The 13,872-nt window shown below is 39.2% G+C and overlaps 1 protein-coding gene across 4 annotated transcripts in view; it reads right to left on the reverse strand.

The window, feature by feature from the left end:
- ZNF410 (zinc finger protein 410) overlaps positions 1-13,550 on the reverse strand; it is a 39,491-nt gene extending 25,941 nt beyond the window's left edge. For 2 of the 4 annotated variants that reach the window (XR_005988575.1, XM_041760179.1), the window contains exons 1-3: positions 13,187-13,550; positions 1,633-1,693; positions 537-719 (exon numbers count right to left, since the gene is read on the reverse strand). Coding sequence is in view for 2 of the 4 variants with exons in the window: in XM_041760179.1 (XP_041616113.1) it covers positions 537-569 (33 nt within the window). In the remaining 2 variants the exon portion in view is untranslated. The remainder of the gene's footprint in view (positions 1-536; positions 720-1,632; positions 1,694-13,186) is intronic. The other 2 variants (XM_041760180.1, XM_041760178.1) reach the window with 1 other exon arrangement.
- Positions 13,551-13,872: the final 322 nt, after the last annotated feature.

Consider the following 13,872-nt stretch of genomic DNA (forward strand, 5'->3'; position numbering starts at 1 on the left):
ATCTCAGCTCAGGTCTTGATCTCAAGGTCGTGAGTTCAAGCCCCGTGTTGGGCTCCACACTAGACGTGGAGCCTACTTAAAAAATAAATAAAAATAATAAATAAATAAACAAATAAGTAAATAAAGTTTAAATCCTCTAATCATACTTAGAAAGAGAACACTTTCAGATATATACAAAATTAATTGAAAAAATGGTTGTGGTAGTAAATATTTATATATGCATATACACATTCACATATATACCATATATATATAAAAATTTTGTCATGGTATAATTACCTAGATGTATAATAACTTATAATTACTTAAATAAATGTAAAATAGATAAAAATGGAGTTTTTAAATCTTTGAGAAAGTACTTAATGATAGAAAAAATAATAAACTAGTAGTTATGACCAAAACCATACAGCCCACAAACCTAAAATTTTACTATCTGGTTCATTACAGAAATTTACTGACTCCACTAAGGACAAACCTTGGAAGATAGCCCGCAAAAAAATATAAATAAACAAATAAAAAGCACTGCCTGAACTCACCTCTGGTTTGGATTCTAACTCATCTGATAACATTGATTCAGCTTCCAAATCCTGTAGCTGTTCAAGGGACCGGTTAAAAATTTAATTCAGAGTCAATAACACCTTCTTGTAATGCTCATATTCCTCTAGGAAATGCTATGTTTTTCCTGTAAGATGTTGTGCTGGGTGGGTAATCAATTTAGCCTAAAAAAGGATAAGAGAATGAGAATTAGAGGATTGGAAAAATGTAGCTAAATGAACAAAGGCACCTCTCTACATATCCGAAAATCACAACAAGCAAGCAAATAAAGAATTCAGCCCAAAACACTTGTTTTAATATAGAATAAGCCCAACAAGTGTCAAAATCCACTAAAAGTTGTACTTTGTAGAATCTCTACTTCTAAGAATCTATTTTAAGAAACGATCTTAAAAATAGAAAAAATATATCCTCAAAAATGTCATGTTAGCATCTGTAATAATAAACAACTGCAAGCAAGATATAAATACACATATATACCCAATACTTAGGGAATGGTTAATTAGATTATGGCACTGTCACTTAAAAATAACAGTTCTGAAAATAATGCAACCACAGCAAAAAGTACTAATGACACGTTAAATTAAAACAAAATGCAAAATTATATACTTGCTATCATTAAAACTAATTAAGATATGGGAAGAAAAAAATAAAAGGAAATTAATACAACTATGATAGTAGCTAGATTAGGTGGCAAGCTGGTATGACTATTTCTTGTCTCAATTTCCTCATCTTTCTAAAAGTACTTATACAGTCAAAATCTGAACATGTTTCCCAAAAGTAGTACCCTTGGGACCCTGGTGCAGCTGTTTTCCCCTCATAATTAAAATTATTCAATTTCTTATTGAATAAGAGATTATTCTTATAATTTCTTTCTTATTGCTTAATTTTTTTCAGACTTTTGACAAAAGAGTCTACTTTAGTTTGTGCAATTGTTGCTAAAATTGGGAGCACTACTATATACAAAGTAATTATACAAGGTAAAATATACCCAGAATGGGAGTTTTCAATTAATACCAAGGTTAAGTAGAAAGTTAGAATAAGGCAGACTTACTCTACAAAAAGGGCATTTAGAAGTACCTGAATAAGTGTTTATTGTCCTGTTGAGTCCTTCTTCTTCCCCTTGCTAGCTTCCAGAAATCTTCATTTTCATCATAAAAAAATAACAATTCACAAGATGTAAGTGAAAGTGTCCTTTTATTTAACTTTCCTACATAAAATCAAGTATCATAAATCTGACTTTTCCTTTCACATAGTTTTTTTTTTTTTTTTTATTCAAGCACTATACATAATAGTACAAAGTAGTTTATTCGGGATCCCTGGGTGGCGCAGTGGTTTGGCGCCTGCCTTTGGCCCAGGGCACGATCCTGGAGACCCGGGATCGAGTCCCACGTCCGGTGCATGGGGCCTGCTTCTTCCTCTGCCTGTGTCTCTGCCTCTCTCTCTCTGTGACTATCATAAATAAATAAAAATAAATCTTAAAAAAAACAAAAACAAAAACAAAGTAGTTTATTCATTCTTCTTTTTCACTGAGGAAGGAACCAAGGCTCAGTACATCATTTCTCAAGTTATTAAGCTGCAGAACCAGGACTCCCACCCATAGAACAGGCTGGCATATATCTACTTATGTTTATCTACGTCAGACCTTGAAACACCAGGGTTTAAGAATTCCTTTTCCCCAATTCCAGTTCATCTCAAGAAGCCAAGAAATAACAAAATATTTATTTATTTTTAAGGTTCTTCAAACTTTTGAGTTTCTGAGATTGTAGTAAAACCTCTAAGAAACTAGACAACTATTTGCTGCCCTTTATATTAATTTTCTTAGAAACCAATGATGCTGGCTGTGTTTCTATTATCCTTACCTAATGAAAAATGGGGAAAAAAAAGTTTATGAAAATGTGCACTGACGGGAAAAATCATATACTAGTTCTTAGACATTTTTACAAAGCTGTAATAATTTAAAGAAGGAAGCTGCCAGCTCATAGTTTAAGAGCCACCTCTGGAGGATCCCTGGGTGGCTCAGTGGTTTAGTGCCTGCCTTCAGCCCAGGACATTATCCTGGAGTCCCGGGATCGAGTCCCACATCAGGCTCCCTACATGGAGCCTGCTTCTCCCTCTGCCTGTGTCTCTGCCTCTCTTTCTCTCTGTGTCTCTCATGAATAAACAAAACCTTTAAAAAAAAAAAAAAAGACCCACCTCTAAACCACCATTTCTCAAGAGTCCATGGTTATCTATGATATCTTTTTATTTTAGCGTCTTCACTTCAGTGATAATCTTTTAAAAAATAAATAGTGCAAGCATTTTCTGGAACAAATGGGTGGGTATCCATTCTATAACTGAGTTCTGCCCAAATTTGGTGCCTACATTTGTGGTTTGTAGTGTACTGTATGAACTAAAGAGAGACTAGTAGGATACATAGAAAAGGCAGGCTGACCTCAAGAGAATCTGTACTAGAGCACTCAGTACCTCATCAAGTGTACTGTGTGAATCTCATCTTTAACACAGCAACTTACTATGTATATTAGCTGGAAGTGTGATAGCAAATATGCAATTAAATTTGTTTCTATCCTCAATTCTCATTAACAGATTTCAAAAACTGCAGCACAAATTTTTAAATAATAGCTTTACTGAGATATAATTCATATACCATATTAATTCACTCATTTAAAGAGTACAGTCAGGGCCCCTGGGTGGCTCAGTCAGTTAAGTGGCTGCCTTCAGTTCAGGTCACAATCCCAGGATCCTGGGATCCAATCCTCGCAACCACAACCAGCTCCCTGCTCAGTGGGGAGTCTGCTTCTCCTTCTACCCTTCCCCCCTGCTTGCGCTCTTTCTCTCTCACGCGCTCTCTCTCTTAAATAATTACAATCTTAAAAAAAAAAAAAGAGTACAGTTAAATGTTTCTTAGTATATTCACAGAGTTTTGCAACCACAACCACAATCAATTTTACAATTTCATCATCCCCAAAAAGAAACCCTGTATCTCTCAGCAATCACTCTCCATTTTCTCCCAAGCCCTCCCCTGACCAGGCCTAGACAACCATTAATCTATTCCTGTCTCTACAGATTTGTTTACAAAAATTTCTAAACATTTCACATAAATGGAATTATACATGTGATCTTTTATGCTTGGTTGCAATCACTTAGCATAACACTCCCAAGGTTCATCCCTGTTGTAGCATCAGTACTTAATTTCTTTTTATTGCAAAGTAATATTCTATTATTCTATTGTATTGAATTATATTTTATTTATTCATGTATCAGTTAAAGGAATTGGATTATTTCTACAATTTGGCTATTATGGACAATGCTATGAACATCATGTACAAGTTTTTGAGTAGACATACGTTGTTACTCTTTTTGGATATATACCTAGAAGTGGAATTGCTAGGTCATATGATAACTCTATGTTTAACCTCTTGACGAATTACCAGGCTGTTTCCCAAAGTGTCTATACCATTTCATAATCTTATCAGCAGTGGATTTCTCTACATCCTCACCAACATATTATTATAGCCCTCCTAGTAGGTATGAATGGTAACTCATTGTGGCTGTGAGTTGTATTACCTGATGACTAATGATGTTGAGCATCCCTGCATGTGCTTATAGATATGCACATCTCTGCATGTGCATCTTTCTAGGAAAAATACTTATTCAGATTACTGGCCCATTTTTAAAATTGAGTTGTCTTTTTATTATTGAGTTGTAAGAGTTCTTTATATATTCTAGATACAAGCCCCTTATCAGATAGATGATTTGTACAAACTTTCTCCCATTCTGTGTGCTATCTTCTCATTTGCAACACAAATCTTATCTTCACTTGAACAAGGCAACTCTAACTGCGATTATTTAACAATACCTCATTAAAACTGGTATTCAAGGACTTCTAGTTTTCGTCATATGTGAGATCTCATTATCACAAGCGGCTTAACAATGTCTTGACATAAAAAAAAAAACAATGTCTTGACATTGTAAATACTCCCTTGTCTGATATTCTCTGCATTAGTATTACTAAAGTTAAGATGTACAAACAGAGGAAATAAGTTATTGAATCCAAGGCTAAACCTTTCCACTATGAAGTTCAACATTAAGTACCGCATTTCAGAAAAAAATCTCTACCACATCATATGAATGTTATTTTGAGTTTTGTTTTATGGTGTGGTTTACAATTATATACTTATTCATAAAGATATAAATCATGGCAACACTGATATAATCCTAATAACCTAAACTATACTACCTATATGGTTCCTAGAGCCATCAAAACATTAGACTGCTGATATTGTAATAAGTTTGTTTGTTGGGGCACCTGGGTGGCTCAGTGGTTGAGCATCTGCTTGGGTCGTGGTCCCAGAGTCCTGGGATGGAGTCCCTCAACGGACTCCCCACAGGGAGCCTGCTTCTCCCTCTTCCTAATGTTTCTGCCCCTCTCTCTCTCTCTCTCTGTCTCTCATGAAAAAATAAATAAAATCTTTATAACAAGTTTGTTTGATGACATATGGTAACTACCCTTACCTTGGTGAGCACTGAGTAGTGTATCAAATTGTGGTAATGTATTGAATTGTCAAATCACTATGTTGTATACCTGAAACTAACATTTTATGTCAACTATTCATCACTTAAAAATAAATATGTATTAGGGGGGATCCCTGGGTGGCGCACCGGTTTAGCGCCTGCCTTTGGCCCAGGGCACGATCCTGGAGACTCGGGATCCAATCCCACATCGGGCTCCCGGTGCATGGAGCCTGCTTCTCCCTCTGCTTATGTCTCAGCCTCTCTCTCTCTGTGTGTGACTATCATAATAAATAAAAAATTAAAAAAAAAAATTAAAAAATTAAAAAATTAAAAAATAAAATAAATATGTATTAGATTGCTTAAAGAAAACAATCTTGGTTCAGCATATATTAATTTTCTTAAAAAATCCACTGACCCTACCACTGTTATTGAATTATTCGTAAATTTGTTTTAATTTTATAGTTAAGAGCTACTGGGGCTTCGACATAGGAAGGATAAGAATTACTACCTAGCTTTATGTCAAAGTATATTTAGAGTAATCATAATAAAAATAATTTGCCAGTATGGGGGCCAATATAGTGTCCAATGCAAAGTTCTACCTTTAAATGCAATTTGCATGACACTGGAGTGGAAAGCACTGCTCTTACTCAAAAGGAAGCTATTTTCTTTTCTTTTCTTTTCTTTTTTTTTTTTTTAAAGATTTTATTTATTTATTCATGAGAGACACAGAGAGAGACAGAGGCAGAAACACAGGCAGAGGGAGAAGCAGGCTCCATGCAAGGAGCCCAATGTGGGACTCGATCCCCAGTCTCCAGGATCACACCCCGGGCTGCAGGGTTGCTAAACCTGCTGCGCCACCGGGGCTGCCCATTTTTCTTTTCTTTTTCTTTTTATTTTTTTAAGACTGAGGTTTTCTTTCCTCCCTTTTCTTTCTTTTTTAGATTTTATTTACTGAAAGAGAAAGAGCAAAAGTGGGAGGAGGAAGAGGGAGAAGCAGACCCCCCACTGTGCAGAGCACCTGATGATGCAGGACTCAATCCCAGGACCTTAAACTCATGACCTGAGCCAAAGGCAGACACAACTGATTGAGCCACTCAGGCGCCCAGGAAGCTATTTTTAAGGTAATTATGGGTCTCAAGGAGATTTCTTCCCAGGCTTTCTTATGCTATTAATTAGGATAAGAGACTAGGAATGCAATACTGAGTAGTAACCTCAAGTTTATTAATGTAAACACTAAATATTTGTGTATGTGGGGGAGGGGGTTGGTATCTTTACCTGGTAGACAGGCAAAATTTACATCCCTATTTCCTTTTAAATTAGAAAAATTAGCCCCATAAATAACAAAAGAGATAGACATTTAACCATCAGCAACCAAGAATAGGCCCATCAAATCACATTTTCCACACATTGTAAATAAGGTATCTTGGCTCTTGACAAAGAGTCCACACAAAATAAAATGATCTCAGATACCCAGGAATTGGTCTAATAAATACTACTAATAAATATAAAATAAGTAGTTCTAGTCAAACCCTTTCTCCCTCTACCCTTGATAACAAATGAATTTTACTGCGTGCATGGTTCCCTGCTTGAAGAAAACAATCCTGGTCCAGGATAAATTATATTTTTTAGAAATCCACTGACCCTGCCAATGCTATTATATTAATAGCTAATAATAGCAGATATGTTAATATGTTATCCTACAATCAGCCTAAAGGTTAAAAAGAAGGCAGACAAATACAAAACTTTGCAATGAACCAAAGCAAAGAACACAGGAAGCCCTGAAAAGTTCTGTAAATTGGTAATGAGAAAACTCATAACAAAAGCGAAGCAGATTTAAGACAATAGCAATCTCTAGGATCTAAACCATCCTGAGAACAATTCTTTTTCTGTTTTTAGCCAAATAAACAAATCCTGAGAACTGAAGTCTGATTAACTGTATTCTTCTTCAGCAAATTATGCATTAACATTAGGAGCTGAACAAATTAAATAAAGAAGCTGAGATATGTTTATTAACAACAACAACAACAACAACAAAAAATCCAAGGTCTCTAAAACAGAAATCTAAATTCTGCCTCTGACTTTTTGGTTGAGACCTAGGCAAGCTACTCATGTTTTTGGCCCTGGGAAACTCATCTGAAATATAGATGAAACAAATCTACTTTAGGATTATTTATGTATCAGTCAATAGAAATAATTACAAAATTCTTCAGAAACAAAGTTCTGCATAAGTGTTTAAGAAACAGGTAAATATATCAAATGCTTTGTATACTATAAAATGTTAAGAAATGTGCCTGAGTGGCTCAGTTGGTAGAGCAAGTGACTCGAGTCATGAGTTCAAGCCTCATACTGGATGTAGAGCTTAAAATAAAATCTTAAAAAGAAAAGAAATCTGTCTTTGTTATGAAGTCCAAATTTCCTATAAAACAATTGTTTTCAAACATTTCAACTGCAACCCACAATAAGATACATTTTCCATCAAATCCCAGAGAATGAAACACACTGAGACACATACAAACCATATATTTTCATGAAACAGTGCCAGCCTATGCTAATCTCATGCACTCTGAATTTTTTAAAATAAAATCACTAAATTTATCTCAAAAGTTACTTAATAGATTACATCCCAAAGATTGAAAAACAGTATAAAGTATCTTCGAAATCTAAAATACATATATTAAACAGAGATTCAGCCATAAATGTAAAGCCATTAATATATACCTGCTATAAATATTTATTACAATCAGCAATTATTGATCAGTCTTGGGAAAACTGAAATTACTTGAATCCTCACACAAGACAGGAATTAGTAGTTAACACCATATTGGGAAGGTAAAGATAGCCTAAAACTAATACAGGCTACATGGAGACATACTGGGTGGAAAAAACAAGCCAAAATAAACTAAACACGCAACATTGGAACATAGCTGATACAGGTATCTTGTCTCAATCCTGACTGCCATACAGAAGGGAGTGTATTCCAAAGGGAAAGATGACCAGGGGCTCTTATTGCTGTCTCAAGAAAGAAACAGTATCATTGTGTCAACTTCTAAAAAGCAATGTAATTCCATCCTAGGAAAACAAAGTCTAGAACATCAATACTGCTCTTATTTGAGGGAGGTAGAAAATGCCTTGACCCAGTTTCAGAAAGGAGAAGGGTGGGGCAGTGAGAAAAAAGAGGCAAGAAATTGAGAAACACCGTGGTCCCCCAGCTGGTCACCAATCTGCTTCTCCCTCTATACCTACCTCCGGCTGACCACAAATATAGACCCAAACAATGCTTCACTAAAGATAAAACTAAAACAAAAATTCTACTAATGGTAGGGAATTACCATGATCAAAAATTAAAGTAAAATTTAAAAAGCAGTTTAAATTTTGGTATAAAACAATAGTCCTAGGGGAAAGAAAAACCAAGTAACCTTTTATAGTCATATCTAGTATATTATGAAAGTTGATTAAATTCTAACAATAAAGTGGTAAATAACAGGTACTAGTGAAAGAAATTTGGAATGGAGAACTGTGAAGCCAGAATGAATCTTAGAAACTATCAGGTTCATCCTGGACCTTCCGTCTTCCTTTCCAGGATCTGCTGAGGTGTTCCATTCCCATAGCCCTCATGTTGATTCTAGTCACCTCCCCATTTCTCTCCAATTCTTTAGAGCCGAATTTATCAAGAGACTGGTCTCCACTTTCAACTCTCCAATCACTATCCAATCCCATCACTTCACTAAAACTTCTCTCGTAAAGGTTACCAAAGATCTTCATGTTACCAAATTTGATAGACACTTTGGAGCCCTAATCTTACTTGACCTTTGTAATGACCAACTATTGTTTTTAATTGTCCCACATTCATTTCCCCTACTTGAGTGATAAATCGATGTTATGTTTGGGGATCTAAGCCTCTCCCACTGGATATGCCCTTGGTAAGATCATAGATTAAGGTATTCTTTTCTTCATTGGCCAACTGTTGCACACTTGACCCACATTGAACAAAACAGACACTTTTCCTCAGAATGTGAATTGTAAAAGAAGTAACAAAGGGTTGAAAACTGCTGCCGCAGCCCATTCATGCCAGTAATGATGCGAGCAGACTCCCCTGGGGCTGCTCGGATTCCTGTCCTTCATAAAGCCAGGGCCTTCATCATTTCCTTTAATCCCAAGAGCTGCCCACACCTTTGTTATGAATTCCTCTTCTGAAGCAAACTGGTCACTTGTAACCAGAGCCATAACTGGTATTATCCCTTAGAAGTACTGCCTCCTTTCTCAAATACTTTACTTACACTCTCTGCTTCCAAGATACATGTTCATTTTACACTCTCATCATTGCCATTCTTCTAGTTTCCTTTTTTTTTTTTCTTCTTCTTCTTCTAGTTTCTTTTGGTAATCCCTATACTCTTCCTGCACTCTACCTCTAAATATTAATATTCCTCAGGATACTATTCAGGCTCTCTCTTCTTGCTACAATATCCTCCAAGTGTGAATTTGTATCTTTAAATGATACTGTCGCCAATTTTTTTAAGTTTTTATTTAAATTCCAATTAGTTAACATACAGTGTAATATTAGTTTCAGGTATATAACAGGTATTCATTTCTTCCATACAATACCTGGTGCTCACCACCAAAATTTTAATCTATAGCTCTAATACTCTGAGCTGCAGACCTGTATATACAATTGCTTACTTGACGTCTCTGCTTAACGTTTTAACTCGATATCTCAAATTTAATATGTCCAAAATGAATTCTCTCCCAACCCTATCTGCCATCACACCATGCCAGTCTCACTCACCACAACCCTCCACTCAAGCTGGGACCACCACTGACCCCATTTAGGAGTCATTTTTATTACTTTCTTTCCTTTGCTCCCAATATCCAGTCCAGCTGCAAGTCCTATTGAGACAGCAAATCCACCTATTTCTATCTCTACTGCCACCTCCCTTTTTCAGGCCAGCATCAACACTTGCTCTAAACTACTCTTAGTGCTACCTAACTGGTCTCCCTGCTCTTGTCTCCCTCCATTCTATTCTCTTCACAGTAGTAAGGATTATCTTAAAATGTGATCTCACTCACTGCTTGAAATTCTTTACTTGGCATCCCAATGCACCTAGAAAAAAATCCAAACTCTTTATACTAGCATATAAGAACCTATGTGATCCTCTCCTCGTTACCCAACCACACTCCAGAGTCACTCTCATTTGCTCACCAAGCTCTAGCCATCTTAGTTCCTTGAACAAATTAAGCTCTTTCTGATGTTAGAAATGTGCACATGTCATTTCCTCTACCTTGGAACACTGTCCCCTCTCTCCATTGGTTAGCTCTTTTTCACTCCTTTGGGCTCTGTTTAACTATCAACTCATTTAGAAAGGCTTTGCCTGCCTGACCACCTTACCCAAAGAAGATTCCTAATACTTCCACCTTTAGTCTCTAACTCTCCTATTTCTAATTCCTTTAGTTTTATATAGTATTTGTTTTTTGTCTGGCTACCCCCTAAATTTTAAGTTCCATAAATAAGGGCAGGAACTAGTCTGTCTTGTTCATAACTTTACTTTCCCCTACCTAGCACAGTGTCTGGCAAAGTACTATATGTAATTCATAAGGAAGTTACATCTCCAAGAGTCATTTCTGATACTGTGACACTCTAAGGTTGTATTTACTATGAGATTAAAGGGCTTCCATATAAACTTCCCTGCAAGCACTTAGTAGGCACTAAGTATCTGTACAATGAATGAATGACATGCAAATAATACCAAAATTTTGTCTCTATTCCTGACCTTTCTTCTGAACTCCAGATTTCATTTCTAACTGCTTGGATATCCATCTCAAACCTAACAATGTCCAAAATCCAGATTATCATCTCCACCACCAAACCTGTTCTTCTTCCTATATTATCCACTTCAATTATTGCCCAATCTTCTTCCCACTCAGCTGCAAATTCTAGGTCTTTAACAATGTCTCATCCTCCATATTTAAATAACCCCAGTAGATAGCTGAAATATATGTAACCAATAAAATCACTCTTTATTTAAAAAATAAATAACCCCAGTAGTTCTGACTCCCTCAGATTTATTCCTCCTGTAATACTGTTTAGGGCTCATTATCTTTCAACTACACTATTAAAATAGGCTTCTAAGGGGTCAAGCTGCCCTAAAAATTCCCCTTTCAATGTGCATTTTTTTTTAAATTTATTCATGAGAGACACACAGAGAGAGAGAGGTAGAGACACAGGCAGAGGGAGAAGCAGGCTCCATGCAGGGAGCCCCATGTGGGACTCAATTCCAGGACTCCAGGATCACGCCCTGGGCCGAAAGGCAGGCGCTAAACTGCTGACCACCCAGGCGTCCCTCAGTCCACCTTTTTATGCAGCCACTTGCGTTATCTTTCTAAAACACAGAAATGCTTATGTTACTCTACTCATTCAAAATTCAGGGCCTGAGAATACTAGTCAAATTCCTAAGCCTGGCAGCATGGCATTTCAAATATTCTACAATGTATCCTCAACTACTGTTCCAGTTACAGCACTGTCCATATTCCTCAATTAACCCTTTACTCCAGCCGACAGGGACTGGCTTTTGAATGAACACACCAGCCTATATCAGTGCTCAAGTCTTTGCTTAGACTAGTTCTTCAACCAGTAATAAGTACTGCCAATCCAGTTGCGATGTTTTAAAATCCTTTCCGGTCTTTAAAATCCAACTCAAGTGCCATCCTCCAGTAAGACTCTGATCCTTTCCCTCCAGTAAGAACAAATCTCTCTTTTCCTTGGTGTTCTCACAACACAGTTTCACCTCTCTTTAGCAATTATTCCATCCTGTCTTGGCTGTTAATTGTCTACATGCATATTTTTTTCACTGGTTAAGGCCGCTGAATTTATTCATTCTAACTCTGCATTAACCAAGTACGATGCTTTGAACAAATTAAGCATTCAGGAAGTATCTGTTGAATAAATAGATAAGTCTCTTCCCCCGGGGGGAGGGGGGAGCTAGTGATTAAGTAACTTGTCAAAAATTCAGACATTTACTTAGATGCATAATTTTTAAAAATAAGAACCTAAGGGCAGCCCCAATGGCCCAGCGGTTTAGCACCTGCCTTCAGTCCAGGGCCTGATTCTGGAGACCTGGGATCGAGTCCCGTCCCACGTCGGGCTCCCTGCATGGAGCCTGTTTCTCCCTCTGCCTGTGTCTCTGCCTCTCTCGCTGTGTGTCTCTCATAAATAAATAAAATCTTAAAAAAAAAAAAAAAAGAAGAAGAACCTAAATCTTCTGTTCAGTTGAGTTTACTCTGTCGACGCTAAAATAACCCAAAGTGGAATTTCTCACTCCCTAACAACAAAATGCCACTGACTATTTCAGAATGTTTCTTTCATTCTCATTGAAAGTATGTTGCATTGACCCGCGTGCCAAAGTGAAGAAATACAAATTCTTAAGTCCCAAGTTAGCAATATTTAAACTTCCGAATGGTGCCCCATATCCCACATGCGTGAGCAAGTGGGATAAAGTTTAATCGACTAACTGCATTCTTGTCTCTGAAGAAACTTCAGAGGATAAATTTAACCTGCGAGCGCATTCAGCCCACAGCCTCGCCTGGAGACGATAGGAGGAGAAGCAAGCAGCCAAGCCCCTCAGAGCCGGCAGCCTTCCTCCTAGACTCAGGAAGTAAGTGGACGTATGAAGGAAGAAGGTAGCTCCGGGCCAAAAGAACCAGGGCAGAGTCCCCTTGGCATCCTCGTTCCCCCTCTGCAACGGCCTTAGTGTGAGGCCCCAAGAGCCGCGGGCAGGCCCGGCTGCGGGTGCAGTCCGGCAGCCCCCGCCCTGGGGACTCGCTGACTCCAGCTTTCTCGGGACCGTCTTGTTCCCAAGCCCCCGCCCTCAAAACCAAGCAAAGGAGCCGAAACCTCCGCCCCACTACGCCGCGAGGGGCAGGGCCGAAGCCGCAGGGCTTTAGACCGGCCGCTCCCGGGCCCGCCAGATCTGGGAGGGTGCCCAAGGGGGGCGGTTTCCCTGTCCTCTCCGGGCGGGGGGGAGAGGGAGCGAATTCGGCCCCCGCTCCCGAGAGGCCGCGACCGGCTCCCTCCCTGCCGGGGACCACCTAGCCGCGCGGGTGTGGCCTGGCCCGGCCCGGAGCTCACCTTTCCGTCCCGGGCAGCCGGCTGGCCGTCAGGCGGTCCCGAATTCCGTCCACACACAGCGTCTTCCGGCTCCCGCCGGAAGCAGCGGGAGCGCGGGACAGGAAGTTTGGCCGGCCCCCAACGCTCACACCCACTCGCTCGCCCCCGGCCGGACGGCGGCCGCCCCGCGCCGGGGGCAGGCTGAGGCGGGCGAGGCGGGCGGGGACCCGGCTGTCCGAGCGGGGCTGGACCCCCCCGGGACGCTAGGAGCTGCGGTCTCCGGCGTCCTAGTCATTCCAGGCCTCGGGGCCCCGTGGTCTGCGAAACCCGAAAAACGGGGTCAGTGCATTCCAGCCGTGACGTCGCCGCTTCCTCGCAGCGGCAGATGAGGTAGTTTTTCCTGTCAGCTGAGATCGGAACTAGTTACAATGGAGGCCAGCGAGAAGGAGAGCACTCCTTAAACGCTGACCAGAGTTCTCACTGAAGAGGAACACTTCGAAGCTTCACTGCTTGAGAAGGGAACTTGCAGAATCTAGCTCAGCATTGCATTCGCACAGGGTAAGAATTGAGACTCGAGTGTACGACTTTCCTTGTAACATGATCTCCCTAGAGTCTGGGTTCCCTGTGTTAGGATGCAAAGAGGTCTCGGATATCCACACTGGGGACTAAAACACTTGAGCTCCAGGCTGGATGCCACAACTTACTTG

This window comes from Vulpes lagopus, chromosome 6 (assembly GCF_018345385.1).
Source record: "Vulpes lagopus strain Blue_001 chromosome 6, ASM1834538v1, whole genome shotgun sequence".
Classification (NCBI taxonomy): domain Eukaryota; kingdom Metazoa; phylum Chordata; class Mammalia; order Carnivora; family Canidae; genus Vulpes; species Vulpes lagopus.